The following is a 27,410-nucleotide window of genomic DNA, read 5'->3' on the forward strand; positions in this document are numbered from 1 at the left end:
TAAACTTTAATGAGCCCATTTAAATAAGCAATGAAGCACATTTTTACTAACCACATGATCAGAGATTAATGTCCAATTTGGCTTGAATTTTGGGGACCACAATATGAGTGAAATATATATCGCCATATGATCCTGGCAGGTAGGCAATGCAGGGAAAAATGAGCTGGAACTACGTCAAAACCGTGAGAATGTCTAAAAACAAAGGTACGTAGGAACAAACCTCAGCACATAGGTTCCGTTTAAACCCTTGTTAGTGCACTAATACGGTGCTTTGGTAAAATCTAACCTTTAATGTGAGATTGAGAAGGATATGTTTGCTGGGAGAAATATTGCCAAAATTGTTGATGTTCACCGTCATTACCGTATAAGTGTAAGGGTCTGGCACATATTGGATTAATTTGGGAGTGAGTGTAATATAGCGGAGCACATGACCCCTACCCAGGGTCAGTTGATTGTTGGATAGAGCAGTACAAGTAATCATGGAGACAGCTCTTAGTGTGTATCGTCACTCTTTATTTGTATAAATTTAACAGAAACATTTTCTAAGTTCATTTGTGGCAGGTTTTTCAGGGGGTTTCCCGCTGGCTCTGCTGGTGAGCTCCCACTGCTATTAAACAACACTTAGGCCGCGATCCAACGGCCACGCTGCGTCTGAAAAGCAGCTCGTCACTACGCAGCGTGGCCGATAAAAGTCGGGACACCCCACTCCCGCAATCTCACGAGACGTTGTGATGTAAATGGCGCTCATTGTGGGCAGGATCACTTTTTAGCAAATCTGCATATCAGAGCGAGACAGTTAGTCTCACTCTAATGTGCAGATTCCCGAGGAACCTAAGGCTTTGGGATTCATCTCCTTTGCCTTGGACAACTTGGATGAGCACTGTTTAGAACTGGTCCTCCAAAACTGCGATCAGACAGAACGTCACTTGTGGGGGGTGAGATTCTCTGCAAATGCGGAGAATTGTAAAGGCTGCCGTGGGACAGACCATGACCCACAGCAGCCTTCACGCCCACTGCCGGGGCCGATTCTCCCCCCCGGGCGGGGCTAGGAGCGCGGCCCCGTGCGTCACGGCGGCGCGGCCTTGATGACAGCCGTCAACGCCGCACACCAAGCGTTATGCCGGCTGTTGCGGCCGACGACGTCAGCCGTGCATGTGCAGGTTGGACAACGCCAACCGCGCATGCGCAGTTGGCGTCTTTTCCCTCAGCCGCCCCGCAAGACGTGGCGGCTTGATCTTGCGGGGCGGCGGAGGGAAAAGAGTGCGTCCGTTACGGCCCGCGATCGGTGCCTATGCCCCCTTTGGCATGGCCGTGGTACTGCCGTACCAATCGGGCCCCCAGATGCCCCAAACGGGTATCTGGCGCCCGTTTCACGACGGCAGCAAGCAGGTATGTTTGCTGCCGTGTTGAAACGGGCGTGAAGGCCCGGCCCATCCACCTCGCAGAATCGCTGCTCGCTGTAAAAAATGGCGAGCGGCGATTCGTGGCGTGGGTTGGGCGTGGGGGGGGTGGGGGAGAATGGCAGGGCGGCGTGACAAATGTCGGGAGGCCCTCCTGCTATTCTCCCACCCGGCGTGGGGGGCGGAGAATCGTGCCCGGGGTCTCCCAGGGGATCAGAGTCCCCAAGCTGCTTGCTCTTTGGGCAGGGTGGTGCACTGGCACAGCTGGTTTCACCTTGGAACCCTGGCAGTTCCACCTGGGTGCCAGCCTGACTGTGAAGGTGCCAAGGTGTCATTGCCAGCTAGCATAGGCACTGCCAGGTTGGCACTGTTTCATGTGTGATCAGACAAGGGTGCCCGGTGTTGGTGTTGTGGGGCTGGGAACCCTTCCATAGTGCAGTCCGGCTGGGGGATGGGATTGGGGATTGCTTTGGGGGCTTCGGAGATTAGGATGCTGACCCAAGCTATTGCTACACTGGGGGTTTCCGGCGAGCAGAGCTCCGCAGTGTGTAAACCAAGGCTATGTATACCTTTGCTGTGTGTTCCCCACTGAGGCCACTTATATAAGACAAGTCGCGTTGTCTAGCCATGTGTTTCAAGCGGCTAAATACGCTCGCTATGGGATTTTGTTCCCACTTAGTTGAATGGAGCCCGTAGTCACTTTTTTGAGCTCTGGGGAGTTTCTCACCGGTTTAGCCCACGCTTAGAAATTTTTCAGCACTAGGGAGCTGAACTCTGAAATTTTGGTGCCCTGGGGCGGGATTCCCCCCTACCCGGCGGGGCGGGGGGGTCCCCGCGTAGCGGAGTGGAGCCAACCACTCCGGCATCGGGCCTCCCCAAAGGTGTGGAATTCTCCGCACCCTTGGGGGTTAGGCCCGCGCCGGAGCGGTTGGCACCACGCCGACTGGCGCCAAGACTGGCACCAGCGGCCTTTGACGCCCGCCGCCCGGCGCTGGGGCTGGCCGAAAGGCCTTTGCCGGTTCGCGCATGCGTCTCTTCCGTCTCCGCCATGGCGGAGGCAGTGGCGGCGGCGGAAGAGAAAGAGTGCCCCCACGGCACTGGCCCGCCCGCCGATCGGTGGGCCCCGATCGCGGGCCTGGCCACCATGGGGGCGTCCCCCCAGGGTCCTGGGGGGGGGGCGCTCGCGCCGCCGATCCCGCCGCCACCAGAGGTGGTTCAAACCACGGCGGCGGGAGAGGCCTCCCAGCAGCGGGACTTCGGCCCATCGCAGACCGGAGAATCGCCGCAGGGGGCTCGCCGATCGGCGGGGGGTGATTCCCGCCCCCGCCAATTCCCGGCTGGCGGAGAATTTCTGCCATGGCGGGGGTGGGATTTTTGGCGGCCCCCTGCGTGGGGTCGGAGAATTTTGCCCCTGATCCCGAAGTGACCCTGTCACCCCAATGCAAATGGGCACTACCCCACACACGTCCAAGTGAGGATAACCCGCAATGGGGTCCCGGAGACCCCATGTCCCCCCTCCAGGGCCCCACATATCACCCCCCAACGTTCCAGAGGCCCCTGATGGCCTGCCACGCACCCCAACCCTTCAAACAATTCCTCCACCCTCCTTACATGTGCATGGCCCCCCCTCGGGCCCATCCCCTGGACAGTGGCAGCCTGGCACTTGGGCAACCTGGACGTGCTCCTGATAGCTTGGCAGTGTCAGGCTGGCCGTGCCAAGGTGCCAGCTGGCAATTCCATGGCATTCCAGGGGGGGTCGGGGCCACCCTGCCCTAACGCTGACCACCCAGGGGTCTCCAAGGGCCCAGGAATCCCCCCCTCCGGATGCCGTTCCGCCTGGTCCACGTTTGTGGGGAGCAGTGGCAAACAGCACCCGACTTGGGAAGATCCCGCCAGGTATGACGGTTGCCAGGAAGCACGCCAGAAGCCTCTCCTGGGATCTACCTTGTGCTCTTGCTTGAGTGCAATGCAGCCACAGAATTGCACCCAGCGATTTAGTAGTTAATAAAGGTTTACAGTTAACCCACAGGTTACTACAAAATCTTCTTCAGTTCTACCGAACCGTAACCAACACCCTCTAACAATTATTTCCTGTGACACTCACTGCAACTCCTGGAGTCCATACATGCACAGTGAATGAAAATCCATAAATTGTTCTTGGTGTTTCAACCTTTCCTCACAGGATATATGCCACTGAAGTTCCCTAATCTGGAAATCAGTAGAAATTACTGAACTAATGAGAACCTGCCTTTTTTAGGCTATTAGTCTTGCTGTAAAAACCAGCAAGTTACACCTGAAAAAGTTACACCTTGTTGAATGAAGTATAACTGGGTTTTTAAAAGACTACTCTAAAACCCATGTTTTCAATTTAAAATGAAATACAAATAATTATGAAACTATATTTTCAAAATTTGTTTTGACACATCAGCTTCTCCCTTCCTTCTGGATGTATGTTCCAATCATTTGCCACACTGTAAAAATTAAATGTGAAGGGTAATCGGTGTATTTTGCTGTCGTTTACTGTTTGTGAGAATACTTCAAAGTGATTGGCTACTTACGCTGCTTGATGACATCACTGTGCTCGTTGCTTATGAATCCACTCGACTTGGCGCCAAAATTAAATTACTATCGGGAAGGGGTAATTATAATATCCTGCAGGGAACGTACGGGGTGAGAATGCTTGTCTTCCCCATGCTCCTTGCGGAGTACGAGCTCCTCCGTTGTGTGTGTGTGTGGGGGGGATGTATCTCAATTAAACAGTGTATAAAAGGTCGGCCGGTAAGGCACCGACCAGAATAGGAACCTGGTAGGGATCTACCGGGTCGTGTACATATCGTTTGTTTAAATAAAACTTTGTTTCTTATTTTACTCAGTGTGGATCCAGTGTCCTCATAAAAGTAATGCACAACTGAGGGATCATGACACATCTGTGCACAGCTTTCATCAAGTTCAGCATTCAGCACTGTCACTTTGCAGCTGACAGTAAAACCTGAGCCAATCAAATCTTACAGGACTTGATCAAAATTTCCTGTCAAAAGCTGGAGTCCATTCCTTTTCGAATTGGACATTTGAATGCTGGAAATAGCAGTTATGAATTATTGACTGAATTATTCATGAATTAGATTTTACAACATTAAAAAAAACTTGCATTAGTGTAGCAAAATGTCCTCTGGCGCAGAAGAACATTATTGATAAATATTTAGCTCGAGTCACACATGGGTGCAGCTTGAAAGATGACCAATAATTTGGTCAAAGAAAGAGGGGCGGGATTCTCCGAAATGGAGGCAGAGTGTCCGCACCGTCGTGAACGCCGTCGCGTTTCATGATGGCGTGAAACAGGTGCGGGCACTACTGATTCTGGCCCCCACAGGGGGCCAGCACGGCGCTGGAGCAGTTCACGCCGCTCCAGCCTCCCTTCCCGGTGCCAACTGGGCGCCGCGCCAACCTGCGCATGTGCAGTGGCGCTGTGCCAACCCACGCATGCGCGGGAGACTTCCTCAACGTACCGGCCCCGATGCAACATGGCGCGGGGGTTCAGGGGCCAGCCACGTAAGAAAATTGGGCCGGGGCTGGAGAGGCCCGCCCACCAATCGGTGGGCCCCGATCGCGGGCCAGACCCCATCAGAGGCCCCCCTGGTGAACGGGTCCCCATCCCTCCCCCACAGGCAGCCCTCGACCCTGCGCGCAGAGTTCCCGCTGGCTGCGAGCAGGTATGGACGGCACCGGCGGGACTCTGCCACAAGGTTCAAACCCGAATACTGATCAAAGAGCCAATGCACCAGTTAGTTAGTTCAAAGTCAATACTATTTATTTACACGCATAGTAATATCTACTCATGCACAAAATATTACAAACTAAACTATTTCATAGAATTTTATAGAATTTACAGTGCAGAAGGAGGCCATTCGGCCAATCGAGTCTGCACCGGCTCTTGGAAAGAGCACCCTACCCAAGGTCAACACCTCCCCCTATCCCAATAACCCAGTAACCCCACCCAACACTAAGGGCAATTTTGGACACTAAGGGCAATTTATCATGGCCAATCCACCTAACCTGCACATCTTTGGACTGTGGGAGGAAACCGGAGCACCTGGAGGAAACCCACGCACACACGGGGAGGATGTGCAGACTCCGCACAGACAGTGACCCAAACCGGAATCGAACCTGCAACCCTGGAGCTGTGAAGCCATTGTGCTATCCACAATGTTACCGTGCTGCCCATTTCTAAAGCTATCGCCTATACTTAACTTGGGTGCCCACTCAGTCAGAGGAACAATGGCCTGAGGTCGTTGGGTTCAAAGTGGTACAGGAGAACAGCTAAGGTCGTCTGTCTGGTAGCGAGCGTTGACCTTGGACTTACTTGCTTCTGGTGCAGCTGGTGGACGGGTCTCTTCGCTTTAAGAGCCGAGTCCAAGAGAGCGATTCTCTCTCTGGGCCTTCTTCTTATACCCGAAGGGGCTTCGCGCGCTTTTGGGCAGGCCTTGAACTTGGCCGTAAATAATTGGGCCGCCACTTGATCACTGGTATTGATCTTGACCAATAAAAGGGTGGGTGCCCTGATGGCTGGGCGTGTCCTCAGTGGTCGTCGGCCTTGCTTTGTTTATGCTTTCGGTTTGGGGAACTGGCGCCGGGGTGCCTGGAGCTAGATCGGTTGCTTGAGTGTCTTTCCTTTGTTCCCGGAAATGGGCCATTAATATGTTAATTGACCTACAGTTTCAGTCTCGTCTGGGAGTTGCCTTCTCAATACGCATACAGGCTCTGTGCCTGCTTGCTTTCCTAACATTGTCCATATTTCCCGACAGTCATTGTGATCATCCATTTTGTATTCTGGAAGTGGCCATCCCAGATGGCTACACTTGTAACACTTGTGGCGCAACACTTTAACCCAACCCCATCGACAATCGTTCAAAGACATTAATATGGCGGAAAAATCCTCTGGTGGGTCTGTCACCGAGTTTGTATCTCAGCTACGGAAGATAGCTGAGTTTTGTGACTATGGAACTGTTTTGTCTGATATACTCCATGATCGTTTGGTCTGCGGTATTAATAATATGATGGCTCAGGAAAAAATTTTGGGTGAAGTCTCCCTAACATTTCAGCAGGTTCTGCAGATCTCCCTGTCCCAAGACAGCATAGAACGTGGCTCCAAAAGATACACGACGGAGGTGAACATCTTCGGGCATTGCCCCTCACTTGGTATCCCTGCAGACCCAACGCCCCTGTGACTCTGGCCTTTGGGTGAAGGAGACAGCTGCAGGTGTAGATGTGTGGACACTGGCCCAAGTGTACCCACAGGCAGCAGGAGGACCAGTGCTCCAGCCGCCCTGGTCGAGGTAGGCATCAGCCCCGGGGCCAGCCTTGCATCTGGATGATCCAAAAGACGCACACGATGAAGCTGAGATACAGCAGAATTGTTTGGCTGTGCCCCATGTACCCCTATTTGTCTTCTGATATAAGTGAATGGTCATATGCTCCAAATGGAGCTGGATACGGAAGTGACCGGGCGCGATTCTCCCAAAGGGAGACAAAGTGCCGACACCAGAGTGAAAACCAGAGTGCTTCAGTCCGGCGTTGGAGTCAGCTCCTCGCCCCCTATTCTCCCACCCCCAGGGGGCTAGGAGCGGTGGCGCGTCATTCTCGCGCGCCGGGCCTTGACGCTTGCGTCAAAGCGGCGCCGCCTGAATGACGCGGCCGGCGGCGCCTAAATGACGTCACCCGTGCATGCGCAGGTTGGCCGGCGCCAACCCGCGCATGCACGGTTGCCGTCTTCCCCTCTGCCGCCCCACAAGACATTGAGGATTGATCTTGCAGGGCGGCGGAGGGAAAAGAGTGCGTCTTTCAGAGACGCCGGCCCAACGTTCGGTGGGTACCGATTGCGGGCCAGACCCCTCCTGAGCACCCCCCTGGTGCTCAATCCTCCCTCCGCCCCCCACAGGCCCCACACGCAGCGGTCGCGCGCTGTTCACGCCGGCAGTGACCAGGTGTGGTTGGCGCCGGCGTGAACCGGCGGATTAGGCAGGCCGCTCGGCCCATCCGGCGATTCTCCGAGCGGCATGTCACAAAACGGGACATGCCATTTTGGGGGGGGTGGGAGAATCGCGTGCGGGTGCCAGGGCGGCGTGGCGTGAATCGCCCGGCACTCCCGCGATTCTCCCACCCGGCGTGGGGGTCGGAGAATCGCGCTCACCGTTTCTTACTGGCGCAGAGCACTTTTGATCTTATCAAACAAGGTGTGCGTACTTTATCCAGGATTCTCCGTTCTGCCAGAGAGAACAGAGAATTTAAAAAAAATTTTTTTTTAGAGTACCCAATTATTTTTTTACAATAAAGGGCCAATTTAATGTGCCCAATCCACCTACCCTGCACGTCTTTGGGTTGTGGGGGTGAGACCCATGCAAACACGGGGAGAATGTGCAAACGCCACATGTACAGTGAACCAGGTCCGGGATTCGAACCCAGGTCCTCAGCGCCATAGGCAGCAGTGCTAGCCACTGTGCCACCGTGCCGCCCCTTCTCTTGTGATTTTAAGGGAAGAGGAGACTTCGGGAAGACAAGAACAGTAGCTGTGTTTCAGATGTTCTTTGACCCAGTTTTGATCGCCCTCCCAATGTCTTCTTTGGATCGGCATACATTTTTGTCTTATTAAGTCTCTGTGAGGTGTCTTGGGACATCTTGGTATATTTGCTTTATATAAATGTATATGCTGTTTTGATTTATTGCATCTGGGAGCAGATACAGGAAATTCTCCATGTAAAATAGTCACCTTGTTTTCACATTTCCACAGGCATGTAATTCTGCACATTAATGACTCCAGTAAGACTTTTGAAATTTTCCTCCTCACTTTTTGAACGGTAGAATGTCTTGCTTTAATCAACTGCTTTAATTTAAAAACATTTATTATAATAAAGGGGTGTGCCTATAACATATTATTTCCAAAAATATAATTGAAATGACCGGGGCGGGATTCTCCTTTTGAGGGATTAAGTCCCCACGCTGGCGGGAAAACCGGCGCGAACCACTCCAGTGTCAACAGCCCCGAAATTCTCTGCACTTCTGGGGGCTAGGTAGGCGCCGGAGGGGTTGGTGCCGCGCCATTCGGTGCTGAAGGGACTGCGCAAGTCTGTGCATGCACCAAAGGGCTGGCGTGATCCCGCGCCTGCGCAGAACCGCCGGCATGGTTCCGTGCATTTTCAGAGCGGCCAGAGTATTCTGGCACATGCGCAGGGGGTTGTCTTCTCCGCACCGGCCATGGCGGAGCCCGACAGGAGCCGGCACGGAAGGAAGGAGTGCCCCCACGGCACAGGCCTGCCCGCAGATCGGTGGGCCCCGATCGCGGGCCAGGCCACTGTGAGGTCCCCCAGGGTCGCATCCCCCCGGGCCCCCCGAGGACCGCCCCAGCCAACCTACCTGCCAACTTACCATGTCTAACCCACGCCGTGGGGACTGGCCAAAAACGGGCGGCCGCACGGCCCATCGGGGCCTGGAGAATTGCCGGGGGGGCCGCTGCCAACAGCCCCCGACCGGCGTGGTGTGAACCTCGCCCCCACCTGAAAACCGACGCCAGAGAATACGGGATTCACGCTGCCCCCCGGGGATTCTCCGACCCAGCGGGGGGTCGGAGAATCCCGCTGCTGATGTTTACGATTCAAACAACAACAAATAAATTATGATTTTAAACAGAATAAAATAGTGTATTTTACTATTCAGATGAACACTTCAGATTCGGTAAGTCAGATGTTTGTAAGAGTCAGATTCCACTTGCTGACTGTAGGAGATAAAAAATATGGCTGCGCTTTAACCAAAAAAAGGGTCCAATCTGGCAGGATTAGAGAGATACAAGCGCCGGGAGCAACCCTGCTATCAAACGGCACTGTTTCTTTTTGGCCCTCACCAGGGAATGCCCCACCGAGGCCACACCCAGTCGCATTTCCTGCACTGAGCAACTCCAAATCCCGATCTCGAACGCCCCAAATCACTTCTTCGGGGTCCTTGAACCTCCCATACACCAACTCACACGGGCAGGGCACCCCGGGGCCCGATCCCCAGCACGGGCAATATGCCCTCTGGCACCTGGGTGGCGGCAGCGGAGTGATTTGTCGCTAGACTTGTAACCCAGAGACTCAGGGTAATGATCTGGGGACCCAGGTTCAAATCCCACCATGGGAGGTAGTGGAATTTAAAACTCAATAACATTTCTGGAATTAGAAGTCTAATGATGACCATCAAAACATTGTCGATTGTCATAAAAACCCATCTGGTTCACTAATGTCCTTTAGAGAAGGAAATCTGCCATCCTGACCTTGTCTGGCCGACATGTGACTCCAGATCCACAGCAATGTGGTTGACCCTTAAATGCCCTCTGAAATAGCCTAGCAAGCCACCCAGTTGTATTCAACCACTACAACATCACGTGAAATGAATAAAACCAGACAGACCACCCAGCATCGACCCACGCACAGGAAATGACAACAGCAAACGCAGCCCAGTCGATCCTGCAAAGTCCTCCTTACTAACATCAGGGGGCTTGTGCCATAGTTGGGAGAGCTGTCTCACAGACTAGTCAAGCAACAGTCTGACATAGTCATACTCACAGAATCATACCTTACAGACAGTGTCCCAGACACCACTATCACCATTCCTGGATATGTCCTGTCTCACCGGCAGGACAGACCCAGCAGAGGTGGTGGCACAGTGGGATACAGTCGGGAGGGAGTTGCCCCGGGAGTCCTAAACATCGACTCTGGACCCCATGAAGTCTCATGGCTTCAGGTTAAACATGGGCAAGGAAAACTCCTGCTGATTACCATGTACTGACTACCATCAGCTGATGAATCAGTACTCCTCCATGTTGAACACCACTTGGAGCACTGACAGTGGCAAAGCCACAGAATATGTTCTGGGTGGAGGACTTCAATGTCCATCATCAAGAGTGGCTCGGTAGTACCACCACAGACCGAGCTGGCCAGAGCCTAAAGGACAAAGCTGCTAGAATGGGACCGCAGCAGGTGGTGAGGGCACCAACAAGAGGGAAAAACGTACTTGAACTCATTCTCACCAATCTGCCTGCTGGAGATGCATCTGTCCATGACAGCATCAGTAGAAGTAACCACCGCACAGTCCTTTTGGAGACTAAGTCCCATCTTCACACTGAGGATGCACCCCCATCATGTACTACCACCGTGTTAAATGGGACAGACTTCGAACAGATCCAGCAACTCAAGTCAGGCATCCATGAGGCACTGTGGGCCATCAGCAGCAGAATTGTACTCAGCCACAATCTGCAACCTCATGGCCCGGCATATCCCCCACTCTACCATGACCACCAAGCCAGGGGATCAAGCCTGGTTCAATGAAGAGTGCAGGGGAGTATGCCAGGAGCAACATCAGGCATACGGAAAAATGAGGTGTCAACCTGGTGAAGCTACAACACAGGAATACTTGTGTGTCAAACAGCAGAAGCAGCAAGTGATAGACAGAGCTAAGCGTTTCCACAACAAACGCATCAGATCTAAGATCTGCAGTTCTGCCACATCCAGCCATGAATGGTGGTGGACAATTAAACAACTCACTGGAGCAGGAGGCTCCACAAATATTTCCATGCTCAATGATGGAGGAGCTCAGCACACCTGTACAAAAGACAAAGCATTCGCAACAATCTTCAGCCAGAAGTGCCGAGTGGATGATGCATCTCGGTCACCTCTAGAGATCCCCAGCATCACAAATGTCAGTCTTCAGCCAACTTGATTCACTCCAAGTGATATCAAGAAACAGTTGAAGCACTGGATACTGCAAAGGCGATAGCCCTGACAATATTCCGGCAATAGTGCTGAAGATTTGTGCTCCAGAACTTGCCGAGCCCGTAACCAAGCTGTTCCAGGACAGCTACAACACTAGTATTTACCTGGCAATGTGGAAAATTGCCCAGGTGCATCCTGTATACAAGGAATAGGACAAATCCAACCCAGTCAATTACCATCCTATCAGTCTACTCTCCATCATCAGCAAAGTGATGGAAGGAGTCATCAACTGTGCTATCACATGGCACTTACTCAGCAATGACCTGCTCACAAATGCTCAGTTTGGGTTCTGCCAGGGTCACTTTATTCCTGACCTTATTACGGCCTTGGTTCAAACATGGACAAAAGAGCTGAACTCCAGTGGTGAGGTGAGTGTGATTGCCCTTGACATCAAAGCAGCATTTGACCGAGTATGGCATCAAGTTGCCCAAGAAAAACTGAAGTCAATAGGAATCAAAGGGAAAACTCCGCTGGTTGGCGTCATACTTGGCATAAAGGAACATGGTTGTGGTGGTTGGAGGTCAATCATCTCAGCTCCAGTACGTCACTGCAAGGGTTCCTCAGGGTAGTGTTCTAGGCCCAACCATCAGCTGCTTCATCAATGACCTCCCTTTCAACATAAGGTCAGAAATGGAGATGTTCACAGATGACAGGGGCAGCATGGTAGCACAGTGGTTGGCACAGTTGCTTCACATCTCCAGGGTCCCAGGTTCGATTCCCGGCTTGGGTCACTGTGCGGAGTCTGCAGGTTCTCCCCGTGTGTGCGTGGGTTTCCTCCAGGTGCTCCGGTTCCTCCCACAGTCCAACGATGTGCAGGTTAGGTGGATTGGCCATGATAAATTGCCCTTTGTGTCCAAAAATGTTGGCGGGGTTACTGTGTTACGAGGGTAGGGGGGAGGCATGGGCTTGGTAGGGTTCTCTTTCCAAGGGCTGGAGCAGACTCAATGGGCCGAATGGCCTCCTTCTGCAATTCTCTTTCTATGATTCCCCGGACAGGCGCCGGAATGTGGCGACTAGGGGCTTTTCACAGTAACTCCATTGAAGCCTACTTGTGACAATAAGCGATTTTCATTTCATTTCATTCATGATTCAATGATTCCATGACTACACAATGTCAGCATCATTCGTGACTCCTCAGATAATGAAGCAGTACATGTCCAAATGTAGCAAGACCTGGACAATATCCAGACTTGGGCTGACAAGTGGCAAGTTACATTCAAGCATTGACCATCTCCTAGAAGAGAGGATCTAACCATTGCCCTTGACATTCAGTGGCATTACCATCCTTCATAATCCCCCATTATCAACATCCTGGGGGTTACCATTGATCAGAAACTGAACTGGACTAAACACATTAGTACTGTGGCTACCAGAGCAGGTCAAGGGTTAGGAATCCTATGGCAAGTAACGCCCCTCCAGACCCCCCAAATCCTGTCCAGCATCTACAAGGCACAAGTCAGGAGTATAATGGAATACTCTCCACTTGCCCAGATGAGTGCAGCTCCAACAGCACTCAAGAAGCACGACACTATCCAGAACAAAGCAGCCCGCTTGATTGCTCCCCATTCCACAAGCATTCAAACCCTCCACCACTAACAAACAGTAGCAGCCGTGTGACCATCACCTTATGATGCAAAATTAGGGATGGGCAATGAATGCTGGCCTAACCAGCGATGCCCACATCCTGTAGATTATTTGTTTAAACTGCCTGGGTACCAGGCTGACAGTACCAAGGTGCACAGGTGACATCAGCAGTGCCAGGGTGCCACCCTTCCCAGAACCAACCACCTGGGGGCCTCCTATCACCTGGGAGACCCCTCAAGGGCTGTTCTGCCTGGTCCCTGTTTGTGGCGACCAGTGCTGAACGGTGGTGGACTGGAGTCTCCTTGGCGAGGCTGGTAGTTCCTGGGAGCCGGTTCGATCTGCCGTCGGCAGAGTTAAGCTCATTGTGGGCGGGGTCCAGATCGCATCATCTCATAAAATCACATTAGATCCCGTGAGGTGTAACCACTGTCGGGAATCCCGAAAGAGGCCTCTCCCGGGATCTACCGGCCGCCTCGCACTGGAATTGGAACGGGACGCGGACGGTAATTCACGACCAAAGTGTGTCTCATTCTTTGTACACGTGTCTAATGGAATACAGTGAGAAATGCTGTCAACATGGAACAAAAAAAGTCACAGAAGCTCATTTAATAACATGGAGATGAGTCATCTGGAATTTGTGTTTTCTTTGACTTATGATGTGTGGAAATCTTTGATTTTCATTGTGAATTCAAATTCCTCTAGAACAGCGTGGGATGCTTTTAAAATATAAAACCCACAGCTTAAGTAAATTTCTATTCATTGTCATCTGTATCCAGCATTGATTGGACAGCCAAAGGCACATTAGTCTCAATCTTTAACACCACTACAGTTGTTATTTAGGTTATTCAAAGGAGAAAATTCTGGAAAATCTCAGCAGGTCTGGCAGCATCTGTAGGAAGAGAAAAGAGCTAACGTTTCGAGTCCGATGACTCTTTGTCAAAGCTGGTTATTCATATGGTTTCCCAGAACAAAGAAAGGTTTGACAGCAATGGGTAAACAAGGGAAGATCTTCAAGTATCCATATTCTTTTCATAGGACAGGTTTACATTTGCAGGCAAGTGGTTTAAATTTTCACCTGGAAAATCGCAGGTATGTCACATTGTCATGGAAATAGGTTATACAGGGAGGTACCCTCTGATATGGGCAGCACGGTAGCATTGTGGATAGCACAATGGCTTCACAGCTCCAGGGTCTCAGGTTCGATTCCGGCTTGGGTCACTATCTGTGCGGAGTCTGCACATCCTCCCCGTGTGTGCGTGGGTTTCCTCCGGGTGCTCCGGTTTCCTCCCACAGTCCAAAGATGTGCAGGTTAGGTGGATTGGCCATGCTAAATTGCCCTGAGTGTCCAAAATTGCCCTTAGTGTTGGGTGGGGTTACTGGGTTACTGGGATAGGGGGGAGGTGTTGACCTTGGGTAGGGTGCTCTTTCCAAGAGCCGGTGCAGACTCGATGGGCCGAATGGCCTCCTTCTGCACTATAAATTCTATGTAATTCTATGTTTCCTCTCAGTAACTGTTGGCCAGTTCAGGTGCAACTTTGAAAACAGGCAGTTTATGTCCGAAGCTGGAACAGCTCATAAGCAGGCAGAGAGAGAGAGAGAGAGAGACTATCTGTTGTGGGCTGTAAAGAAGTTGTGAATCCAGAGCAAAAGAAGATCCAAAATCAGGGGTATTTCTGAGCTGAAAGAGTGCAGTGAAGACCATGCTTGAGGTGGGGTGTCCACACTCGTGAGGTGCTTAAGGAGTGTTGGTGGGTCAATTAGTTGGATTTAAGTGGATGGATCCCAAGGAGGAACACAGAGAAGAATCAAAGTTAATTCCAGAGAACTGTGGCATATCTTGGGGTTTGTTCCAGGAGAAATTAAGCAAATCACCAGATCCTGTAACATATAGGGTAACGATTGACTGGAAAGAAAAGTAGAGCAGAGTGTCCTGTTGAGATATGCAAGTTTAAAGAATAAGTGTTTGTAAAATATAAAGTTAGTCATGCTTGCTTTGTTGAACTATTCCGCAGTAAAGGTTTTTGTTTAAAATGTGAAATAATTCTTTCAGTTGATAACTGAGAGTTTGAACTTATTTTTGAAGGTGAATGGCCTCCCTTGACATCACAGAAGAGGGACAAATCTGGGTTTAGATATTCACTGCCAGATCTGATTTGACCACATAAAACACCATCAAGCCCCAGCAGCCTCTATTCTTGTCTGCCAATATTGCTCAATAATCCAGGACCTCCTCATAAGCCTGGCCAAGTTGGCCATTGATAGGTTTAAGCAGTAGCCGGTCGAAGGGGCTATCCGACCCAACCGTCTACCCCTCTACCGTGGTTATATTCGCAGCTGGGTGGCCTTGGAGGGGGAGCACGCGGTGTCCTCCGTCAAACATCAGGCCTTCCAGAACTGGTGGGCACAGCGGGGCTGGAGTGCATCATCACCCTGATATTTAGGTTTAATTACAGTGCCCCATCAGGGGCAAGCACCCCTTTCATTTGTCTTTATTGATTTTCATTTTATTTTAAAAAGAGTACAAAGAGACACTCCCTCCCCATATCACTGGGGATTTGAAATGGAGGGTGCTGCATGCAGCAATCCAATGCAACAAAAGATTAAGATGGTACATGTACTTCAAGGCTGTTTGACTTTTCTGTGGCCTTGAGGAGTTTGTGTTCCATGTATACAGACGGTGTGCAGTTTCAGCCCCTGTTTGGTTATTTCAAAGGTCTGCTCTTTTAGTTTCACTTTAGCCGCTCGCATCTAATCTTTGCCCACCCAGTGTGGGGGGGGTGGGGGGAGATAGGGTGGAGGACCTCCTTGTAAACCTGCTCCTGGGCCTGGTCAAGGTGGCCATTAACGTGCCAGGCAGCGGGCGATTAAGGGTTCAACCGACTGTGTGCCTCTATTCCATAGCTATGTGCATGCTCGGGCATTCTTAGAGAAGGAACATGCGGTGTCCATCGGTGCAATTGAGTCCTTCCCATTGGCAATCAGGAGCTTTGCAGGGGTCAAAGTACATTTTCTTTCCCAAAATATTATTTCATTTGTATGTTTTCTTCAAAGTTTTTCTTTAAGGGGCTGTTAGTTAATTAGTTTATTGGTTAATTACTTTAATTGACAAACTCAAAATAGTATAAAAAGAAACTGCTGGGCAGCTGCTGCCTCACGGCGCCGAGCTCCCAGGTTCGATCCCGGCTCTGGGTCACAGTCCGTGTGGAGTTTGCACATTCTCCTCATGTTTGCGTAGATTTTACCCCCACATCCCAGAGATGTGCAGGGTAGGTGGGTTGGCCACGCTAAATTTCCCCTTAATTGGAAAAAATGAATTGGGTACACTAAATTTAAAAAAAAAGACACTGCCCAGCAAGTCATTGAGTTCAAGGCCAATTCGAGATGGGCACCCATATCCAATGAATGAATTTTTAAATTCAGTACTTTGTATCTTCCCTGTTTGCCAGGATCTTTCCTTTATCCCTGGAGGCAGAGCATGCAGTGTCCACCAGATCACTTGTGGCCTCCTGTGACCAGTGAGCGCAGCAGGGGTCAGAGTGCAGTATCGACCCCAGGAGTGCCATTTTATTTGATTTACAAATTTTGATTTTAGTTACAGTGCCCATTTAAGGGGTTGTCAACTGGTTTATTAGTTAATTTATTGTTTGTTCAAAAGTGTACAGAGAGACACTTTCCCTTTAATGGATCATTAATTCATTCATTATTTGTTTATTTGATTTTACTCAATAGTATAAAGAAACACTCACTTTAAGTGATCATTCTTTAGTTTAATTGTTTATTTGATTTACTCGAGTACAAAGAGGTAACCGTGGACTTCAATTGGATTGGTCCATTATTACGCTTGACAACACCCCCCCCCCCCCCCCCCCCCCTCTCTCCCCCGCCCCAGGGAGAGAACATCAGAGGTAATCATTTCCCTTGTAGCAGAAAAGGCCTTCGACAAGGGCGAATTGAAGTGCCTCTTTGAAATACTGGAGCGGTTTCGGCTAGGAGCAGGGTTTAGCTCCTGGGTGAAACCCATGTACAACGCTCCCAAGGTGAGCGTTTGGATCAACACCTCCATCTCTGAATAATTCCAGCTGCACGGAGGTACAGGGCAAGGATATCCACTGTCCCTGCTCCGGGTCGCCACAGCAATTGAACCCCAGGTGATCGCTCGGCGAGATGCAAAAAGCTGGAAGGGCATCCAAAGAGGAGGCCGAGGGCACAGAGTCCCACTCTATGCAGATGACCTGCGCCTCTACATCTCGGAACTACAGAAAGGCCTGAATGCAATCATGCAGCTCCTGGAGGAGTTTGGAGCTTTCTCGGGCTACAAACTCAACCTGGCAAGAACGAGGCATTCCCACATTGGGGAGGGACAGAGCTGGAGGGACTACCATTCAAACCGGCCCAAAACAAATTCCGCTACTTGCCGATCCAGATAGCTCATGACTAGACACGGATCCACAAGTGGAATCTGACCACTCTGGCAGAGGAAGTTAAAAAGGAGCTACAGGGATGGGGTGCACACCCGCTCTCCCTGGTGGGGAGGGTGGAGACGATCAAAATGAGCGTACTGTCGAGGTTCCTCTTCCTGTTCAGATCCATACCGATCGTCATCCCCAAGGCCTTCTTCCACAGCATAGACAAAATGATCATGGCGTTTGTGTGTGTGTGTGTGTGTGGTTGGGGGGGGGGGGGGGGGGGGGGGGGGGTGGGGGGGGGGGGGGGGGGGGGGGGGTGGGGGGGGGGGGGGGGGGGGGGGGGGGGGGGGGGGGGGGGGGGGGGGGGGTGGTAAAAAAAAACCCGAGAATCCCCAAAGGAGGAATATTATGGGCGGTCTGGCCCTGCCAAATTTACAATGCTACCACCGGGCAGCTATAGCGGAGAGAGTGAGGGGATGGATACGTGAACCCAACACGGACTGGGCGAGGATGGAGGAATCTTCCTGCAGCGCTCCCATCTGCCCCCCCCCCCCCCCCCCCCCCCCCCCCGACGAAATATACACCCTGCTCAGTGGTGGTAGCCAAACTAAAGACATGGAACCAGACGAGACAACATTTCAGTCTAACTGAGGTGTCCCCCATGGCCCCCATCTGTGGAAACCATAAATTCCCACCAGCCAGACTCGGCACCACCTTTATAAAATGGAGACAGGGGGAACACTAACAATCAGGGACCTTTACACAGGGGACAGCCTCCAGACCCTGAGCAAACTGATGGAACACCTGGAACTACAGACAGGACAGGAACTCAGGCACCTGCCAATTAAACACTTTCTCTGCGAGTAGACAACAAGATACCCCAGGGTCCCAAGAGACACACTACTGGAGAACTAATAAACATGGACAGTAAGGAAAGGGGAACTGTGGGGAACATCTAAAAGTTAGACAGTTACTAGACAAGCAAGATTGCCACTGGATGAAGCCAGACGGAAATGGGAGGACGAACTGGGGACGAAAGTGGGTTGGGGACTCTGGAGCGAAGAACTGAGTGGGGCCTACTCCTCCTCCTGCGCTAGGCTCAGCCTCATGCAGTTAAAAGTGGTGCACAGAGCTCACCTAACCAGAACCCGAAGGAACAGGTTCTTCCCGGAGGTGGAAAATAAATGTGAACGGCGCCAGGGAGGCCCGGCCAACCACACCCACATGTTCTGGGCTTGTCCCAGACTTGTAGGGCTCTGGACAGCCTTCTTTGAGACAATGTCCAAGGTTGTGGGTGTGAGGGTGGAGCCATGCCCGAGAGTAGCAGTATTTGGGGTATCAGACCAGCTCGAACTACATATGGAGAAGGTTGCCTTGCTTTTGCTTCCCTAATCGCAGGACGGAGAATCCTGCTTGGCTGGTGATCAGCTGCACCACCCAAAGCTGCGGAGTGGCTGGCAAACCTGGCGGAATGTCTTCACATAGAGAAGATTAACTACACCATCCGAGGGTCAGAAGAGGGCTTCCACAAAGCGTGGGGCCATTCGTCGGCGTGTTCCAAGATCTGTTCCAGGCCAACAGCGATGAGGGAACGAGGGGGCGAGCAGACTAGAACACACACTATAGGACGTCCGGTGGCAGCCATGGACATGGTGTGAGTGGTCACACATTTGGTGGCTTCTGCTCATGGTGGATTGCGAGATTGAAAAAATTGCAGGAGGGGTGGAGGGAGAGAGCGCCGTGGGGGGGGGGGGGGGGGGGGGGGGGGGGGGGGGGGGGGGAAGGGGGTGGGGGGGGGGGTGGGATGCGCACCCCGACCAGGCTGATCACGTGTGAGGGTCGAATGGGCCAGTCAAGAGGGCCTGTGTGTTCACACATTTGAAAAACCTGAAGTTGGACATGCCTATGCTACAGGTGGTGGATCAGACTAGGCTGAAGAAAGGGTGGGTAGGGCAGGTATTTCATTCGGGGTTAGATTCTAAAATGACCGATCTGGACTCACATAGGCCGGTTTTGCGGGGGGTGGATTTTAATACAGTTCTGGATCCAAGGCTGGATCGGTCAAGCTTGAGATCAGAGAGTGTCGGTGGTAGCAGAGGAGATAAGGGACACATGGGAGGGTGGATCCATGGAGGTTTGGGAGACCGAGAGCAAAGGAATTTTCATTCTTTTCTCATGTGCACAAGGTTTACTTCCGAATTGACTTTTTTAGTTTGGATAGAACGTTGCTGGCGGGGGAGTTGAATGTTGAATACTCGGGTGATAGCGGTGTCAGATCACGCGCCGCATTGGGTGGACTTGTGGGTGAGTAAGAGGGGGAGGGCACCGCCCGCAATGGAGGTTGGACGTGGGGCTGTTGGAGGAGGAAGAGGTGTGTGAGCAGATGAGGGAGGCTATTCGGGAATATGTGGAGATAAATGATACAGGGGAGTTCTCGTCCGCCACGGTATGCGAGGCATTGAAGGCAGTGGTGAGAGGGGAGTTCATATCAATTCAGGCACATAGGGAGAAGGCGGAGCGGGCGGAGATGGAAAGGCTAGTGGAGGAGATCCTGCAGGTGGACAGGAGGTACTCGGAAGCCCCGCAGGCAGGGCTGTTGAAGGAGCGGCAGAAGCTGCAGATAGAATTTGGGTTGTGATCCAGGGGGAAGGCGGTGGGTCAGTTGAGAAGGGCAGGAGGGAAGGTGTATGAATATGGTGAGAAGATGAGCAGGATGCTGGCGCACCAGTCGATGAAGTAGGAGGCAGCGAGGGAGATCGCAAAAGTGAAGGACAAAGTGGGGAACACGGCCATTGTGGTGGTATGATTTGCATAGCTGTCTGCCATTGGTGCAGAACACCGGCTTACCATTGGCCCTGATCAGTCATGTGCCTCTCGACCGATTGGTTGAGACCAGTCATGTGACGGCTCTCCGATTGTCGAGAGGCTGAGTTAACCACGCCTCCATATCGAGGTATAAATAGCCAGAACGTCCGGCGGTCGTCCATTTACTGTAGTCGACCGCAGGGCTAACTTCTAGCTTATTAAAGCCTAACTTTTGTACAGCAACTCGTCTCGCGTTCGATTGATGGTTCATCAGTCATGGACCCGGTGGAGGTGAATGGGGTGTTTAGGGACTTTTACAGCAGGTTATATGAGTTGGAACCCCCCCCCCCCCCCCCCCCCCCCCCAACCGAGGTGGAGAGGATGAGGTGGTTTATAGAGGAAGTGGAGTTCGAGGGTGGAGAAGAGGAGCTGGTGGAGGACCTAGGGGCCCCAATTGGGCTGGTAGAAGTGGTGGAGGGGCTGCAGTCGGGCAAGGCCTCGGGTCCAGACGGGTACCCAGTAAAGTTCTATAAAAAGTTCTCGGGAGTGTTGGGGCCCTTGTTGGTAAAGGCCTTTAATGAGGCAGTGGAGCGGGAGGTGCTTCCCCTGACAATGTCGCAGGCCACGATCTTTCTCATTTTGAAGAGGGTAAAGGATCCGGAACAATGTGGGTCGCACAGGCCGATATAGCTGTTAAATGTGGATACCAAGTTACTGGCCAAGATTTTGGCCTCGGGAATAGAGGATTGTGTGCCAGGGGTGACAGGGAAGGACCAGATGGGGTTCTTTAAGGGGAGGCATCTGGCGGAGGATATCAGGAGGTTGTTAAATGTCACAATGATGTCCTCCGAAGGACGAGAGGTGGTGGTGGTGGTGGTCGCCATGGACGTGGAGAAGGCCTGTCTTGTGGACTGGGTCCGGTTGCTGTACCAGGCACCGATGGCGAGTGTGCGGATGAACCGAGAGCTTGGATTATTTTAGGCTGCAGCGGGGGACGAGGCAGGGGTGTCCAGTCTCCCCATTGATTTGTGCCTTGGCTATAGAACCTTTGGCAATGGCACTGAGAGCGTTGAAGGACTGGCAGGGGATAGTACGGAGGGGTGGAGCAGAGGGTCTCGCTAAATGCAGTCGACCTGCTTTTGTACATTTCGGACCTACTGGGGGGGATTGGAGGGATTATGGGGATCCTAGAGGAATTCAGCCGGTTTTCGGGGTATAAATTGAATATGGATAAAAGGGAGATCTTTCCGATCCAGGTACGGGGGCAGGAGAAGAGACTGGGGGAGATGCTGTTCAAGGTGGTGGTGGTGGGGGGGAGCTTTCGGTATTTGGGCATTTAGGTGGTGCAGGAGTGGGAACAGCAAAAAAGCTGAATCTGTGTCGGTTGGTGGAGCAGATGAAGGGGGACTTTAGAAGGTGGGATGCGCACCCGTTGTCATTGGCAGGCAGTGTGCAGACAGTGAAGATGGCGGTTCTCCCGAGGTTCTTGTCCGTCTTCCAGAGCCCGCCAATTTTTATTCCCAAGGCGTTTTTCAAGAGGGTGTATGTGGTGATTTCAAGGTTTGTGTGGGCGGGCAAAACCTGTGGCTGAAGGTGTTCCTGGAGCGGGGTCAAGAGGGAGATGGGGGCCTGGCCCTAACGAACTTTATAAATTATTATTGGGCGGCGAACATAGCGATGGTCAGAAAGTGGGTAGTGGGGGGAGGGGCCGGTACGGGAGCGGGTGGAGGGAACCTCATGTAGGGACACGGGTTTAGGGGCACTGTTAACGGCGCCTCCGCCATTCATGCTGGCCAGGTACTCCACAAGCCCGGTAGTGGCGGCACCCCGGAGGGTGCGGGGGCAGTGGCAACAACACAGGGGGCTGGAGAGGGCATCGCCATGGGCACCAATATGTGGCAACCACCGGTTTGCTCCGGGGGCTGGATGGGCGGTTTCGGGGGTGGCAGTGGGCGGTGACCGAGCGGTTTGGGAATTTGTTTATAGATGGGGGCTTCACGTGTTTGGAAGAACTGGAGGAGGGGTTTAAGCTGCCCGGTGATGTCGACAGCAGGAATGGGGGAGGGGAAGGTTTTGGAGATTTATAAGGAGCTGATGGAGTGGGAAGGAGCCCCAATAGGGGAGGTGAAGCACAAGTGGGAGGAAGAGCTGGGTGGGGAGTTGGAGGTTGGCCCGAGGCGTGTCAATGCATCCTCATTGTGTGCCAGGCTTAGCCTGATATAATTTAAGGTGGTTCACAGGGCGCACATGACTGTGGCCTGGATGAGCAGGTTCTTGGAAGGAGTGGAGGGCAGTTGTGGGTGCTGTGCGGGTGGTTCCTGCTAACCATATCCATATGTTTTGGGCATGTTCGATGCTTAGGGGATTCTGGTAGAATTTTGCCGATGTCATGTCAAAGGTACTGAAGTTAAGGGTGGTTCCAAATCCAAAGGTGGCAGTTTTGGTGTGTCGGAAGATCCAGGAGTCCAGGGGGTGAGAGAGGCCGATGTCTTGGCCTTTGCCTCCCTGGTAGCCCAGTGACGGGTCCTGTTGATGTGGAAGGACTCGGAATCCCAAAGTCAGGGATATGGATTAGTGACATGGCAGGGTGTCTCAGACGTGAGAAGATCAAGTTCACCCTGAGGGGATCGATGCTCGGGTTTGGCCGGACGTGGCAGCCGTTTATCAACTTCTATGTGAAAAATTAAGATCTGAGCATGGTGAGGTGGGGACGTTTAATGGGGATTGGGGAGTTGTTTATGTAAACCATGTTGACTGGGTCTTGTTATTGGTTGGGTGTCTGTTGTTCACTTCGCTCCTTGTGGTTAAAATGGTTAAAATTATAAATGCCTTAATAAAAATATTTCTGTAAAAGAGGTACAATGGGGGTGAAGCCCCCCCCACCCACCCAAAGAACACAAAGGGTGGAAGAGGGGGATACCAACGTGGGGACAGGGAGGGGGGGCGGGGAGAAGATATACCAGGAAATATGTATATAACTAAGAAACTGTACAAAATGTAAATATTGGACATAAAAGTATCACTCTGTAAAATTGAAAAATGGCAATGAAAAATATTTGAAAATATATGTATGACGCTTGACAAAGTAGTTGCAGTGATTTACCGTTGCTTTCTGCCGTATGGCTGACCAGTGTGATGGATGGAGGAAATTTTTATAAATATTGTATTATGTGTCTGTTGCAGTAATGTTATTAAAAGAACTTAGGTTAAGGTATCTAGATTATGGGTACGATTTAACTAAAATGGAACAAAGACCGACAGCGAGTGTGTTTATCCGCGTGCTTCCCAACGCTCACAGTGCCGAGAAACACATATCTATAATATGCCACTTGAGTTAGATAAGGGCCTTAGCGGGGAACGCGCTTCTGAGGCCGCACATAGCCTCCTGCACAAAGAGCGGCACTCGCTGATACACCTCAGTATAACAAGACAGCATTTTAAATGGCACCCAATCTCAGAGACCCTTAAGGTACCCCACCTTACAGTGCCAGACTGGCAGCCAGGTGGCACTGCCAGGGTGCCCAAAGGGCATGCAGCTGGGGGCCCTCCAATCCCCTGGGAGAACCCGACGAGTGCCATTCTGACTGATCCCCGTTTCTGGAGACCAGCACTGAACAGCGCTTACCTGAGGTCTCCAAGGCAAAGGAGACTGATCCCATGCCTCAGGTAACTCAGGAATCTGCACTTTAAAGTGAGACTAGCTGTCTTGTTTTAATATGCAGATTTGCTAAAAACTGATTCTGCCCTCAAATGGGCGTGATTTACTTCGCAACGTCTCACAAGACCATGTTAGATATTGAGAGGCGCCGCATGCCGGGTAGATCCCGGGAGTGGGGTTTCCCAGCTTCTATCAGCCACCCTGCACCGCAGAGAACTGCTTTTCAGGCGCAGCGTGGCCATTCAATCGTGCCCTATATGTCTGCTAAAACTGTGATTAAGGGGTTAACAGCTAGGCAGTCAGTAGCGTCACTCATGGGAGGGATTGGATCTGTTTTAATTTTGTTTTCATCACTGCTCTGAGTCTGTTTCTAGTTTCATTTTTAGAGTTCTGCCCTGATTTCTGAGGAAAGGAGGTGTATTTCTCAAACTCACTTCTGAAAACTTCTCTCCCAAGGACTTTGTGCATAAATCTGTAAGCCACAGATTATTAACTGTATTAATAAGTGGCATTTGACCTTTGTGTGTGGATTTTGATTGATTGCAAGTTTATAAGTAGATGGGAGAGCAAGCTCAAAGACCTTTTTTGTATGAACTATTTAACTGTTAATTGAAAACAGCACGGGCAGGACGGTAGCACAAGTGAATATCACTGTGGTTTCACAGCTCCAGGGTCCTAGGTTCGATTCACCGCTGGGTCACTGTCTGCACGTTCTCCCCGTGTGTGCGCGGGTTTCCTCCGGGTGCTCCGGTTTCCTCCAACAATCCAAAGCTGTGCAGGTTAGGTGGATTGGTCATGATAAATTGCCCTTCGTGACCAAAAAGTTTAGGAAGGGTTATTGGGTTACGGGGATAGGGTGGAAGTGAGGGCTTAAGTGGGTCGGTGCAGACTTGATGGGCTGAATGGCCTCCTTCTGCACTGTATGTTCTATGTACGAAAAGCTGTTTTTCCTTGGAGGTTATTGGGGTTAACCCTGAGTCAATAATAAAGTTTATTCTAACATAAAAGATCCCTTAGGGTGGCACAATAGTGCAGTGGCTAACACTGCTGCCTCACATGCTTGGCTCAGGTCCCCGACTGTGTGGAGTTTGCACATTCTCCCCGTGTTTGCGTGGGTCTCGCCCCAAAACACAAAGATGTGCAGGGTAGGTGGATTGGCCATGCTAAATTGCCCCTGAATTGGAAAAAAAATTGGGCACTTTAAATTGAAAAAAAAGATCGCCGGTTGTCAGTGGAATCACTCCTGGAGTGAAGTATCCTTTCCTCACAGTTTCCAAATTGAAAAATTGTTGGGGTCGCATCTGGCTTTCCTAATATACATTGAAGTCTGATTTGGGTAATGTAATGAACACACCCTCCAATTAAGTCCTGCTGTCAAACCTGAACACCAAACCTTTAGCCTCGAGGTAGGGACTCTATTCATTGCGTCAAAAAACCTTCTATTCATTCACAGTAAGTGTGATTAATCACAGAAAGTGGCAGGATTCCAATCCACAATTGATCTGATTTGTCGAAATGTTCAATTGATCAGGTTAGTCTCACAACTTTTTTCATAATTCCTGGACAGACAAATGGAATTGCTATATATCAGCAAGTCGAATATCCTCTTTTAAGTGCTCAATGTCAAGACACCATTGCGTCTGAGCACCAAAACGTTATGTTCCAATCAAGCACAGACATGACGCACAGTGGCATGTCAATGACATTTAAATGAAGCATTTAAACTTCAGCTGTTATTTTTTTTTAAAAACTGTGCCAAGGCTCTAATTTTGGGCCTAACTCGTAAAATTTATGATTTTTGTGGATTACTTCACTTTGAATATTTGAATTTAAAATACATTTGCCAGGATAATTCTGTACAGTAATAATACACATTTTGTAATATACATGTATATGATTATATATATTTTCAGAAAATTTATGATAATTGATCGAGATTTGTGCTATAAATTAGCTGTCCTGTCAAAGAATCTATATGCAAAATATCAACTTGCCCCTCCTTCCAAGATACCAGTAGACACAGTTCACATCAAACAGGCCTTCCACCAGTGAAGGAAATTGCTAGTTATTAAAGCCAATGTGCAAGGCTGCAGAGGGTCCAGGAGCAGGTGGAGATATTGGGCTGAATTATACAAGGCACCAGATTCCCTCCAGCTAACAACCTGTTAGCTATTCCAAGGCTAGAGATGGGATTTCTGCCCTTCAGGAACAGGGCATCCTGTCTCAAGGAGCTTCTGGCCAATCAGACGCCAGCAGCTCTCTGGCATTTCAGGGCAGAGGTGTGCGGTGTTGGATTGGAATTTGGGTTGATGGAGGTCTTGCCAGGTACTGAACTGGGAAACTGGGGTTTGAGAAGCTAATTGGGAGCATCCTAAGCGGGGGCTGCAATAGTGTTAAAACAAAGGGTATACATACTCTCCGATAGGTACAGGGGCAGGGAAAGCTGCAGAACTGGCTGCTTGCCATGGGCCTCTCCCACTGCTGATTAAATCAGAACAGTGGCAGAATAGTGGGATGAGGACCTAAATTGGGAATTAACTGACTACATAAGGGTCTCAATTGGCCCACTGCTGGGTTGTGGTGGGGGAAAGGGATGGCTGGATATTTCCTGTCTTCAAACCTATCAGCAGAGGAGCATTAAACTCCAAGCCAATGTTCCTGAAGTTTCGGCTTAGTTTGATTTGAACAGGGCATTTAATGGTTTGATAAGTGTAAATAATCCACACTAATTACCCCTTGCCCCTACTTTAGTCAATTCAGACTAAAGCGTGAAAAATTAGTAATTTGTGCACATAATTAGGGAAGGGGAATGGTGTTAATCCAATTCCATTTCTCGTCCTTCAGTTAGTGGTGCATTAAGGCCAATGTTCTTCAGTTTCTGTTGCTAGTAATTCCTGGAATGCTAGTCTGTCACCAGGGGCTGATAGCTTGAGGGATGCCATTCCACATCGAACGTGGCTGACCAGGAGGCTCTTGCCGCCAGCCACTGACGTGTTTGGAAGGATTAGCAAGTTGACATACTCCACCTTTTTGACCATTTTATGAACTCACTTTCCTTGGACATCAAGTCCTGAGGTGGGATTCAAACCCAGCGCTTCTCATTCAGAGACAGGGATGCTATCGACAGGGCCAGAAGACCTGAATGATGTTGAACATGTGCTTTAATATCCAATTCTAAAAAATTGCAGCTGTGCAATAATTGAACTTTGACAACAAGACAAAGTTAAAATAATTACTTCAAAAGTACAAAGATTAAAAATTGGATTGTATTGACCTGTAATAATTTAGTATTTTGACCAGTTTTTCAAATACTTCCTTTCCAAAGAACTGTTTAATATTTTATAACAATGCACCTCCCTGGTCCACTCTTACTCTACTTAATAAGTCTACACAATAAAGAGAGATTTGCATAGAAATAGAGCAATAGATAAATGTGTGGGCATATACAGTAAAACGTCCTTGAGGATTAATCCAGTTGACAATTGCTATTTATATTTGGCTGTGATCACATTTGCAGGTGCCTACTTAAATATACTTGTTATATACTCACCCAACACAAGAAGTTCCATTCTTTGTTCACTGTTACCCACAATATCATCTGGAGTGATAACAGAGCAGTAATAAGCTCCACTATCTCCCCAGTGTAACCTTCCAATCTGGAGATCTGCACCTGTAAGAGACCCAACAGTGATAGGTAATTGACCTGGACAACAATCAGGGCCAATTTTCAGTCTCCAAACATGCAATATGTTATCACTAA

The 27,410-nt window shown here is 50.6% G+C and overlaps 1 protein-coding gene across 2 annotated transcripts in view; it reads right to left on the reverse strand.

Annotated features, from left to right (window-relative positions):
• The window catches only part of LOC119968908 (immunoglobulin-like domain-containing receptor 2), a 170,927-nt gene that overhangs the window by 56,104 nt on the left and 87,413 nt on the right, over window positions 1–27,410 (reverse strand). For both annotated transcript variants that reach the window (XM_038801888.1, XM_038801887.1), the window contains exon 3: window positions 27,201–27,320. In XM_038801888.1, coding sequence (XP_038657816.1) covers window positions 27,201–27,320 — 120 coding nt within the window. The remainder of the gene's footprint in view (window positions 1–27,200; window positions 27,321–27,410) is intronic.

The sequence above is a fragment of the Scyliorhinus canicula genome, chromosome 7 (assembly GCF_902713615.1).
Source record: "Scyliorhinus canicula chromosome 7, sScyCan1.1, whole genome shotgun sequence".
Classification (NCBI taxonomy): domain Eukaryota; kingdom Metazoa; phylum Chordata; class Chondrichthyes; order Carcharhiniformes; family Scyliorhinidae; genus Scyliorhinus; species Scyliorhinus canicula.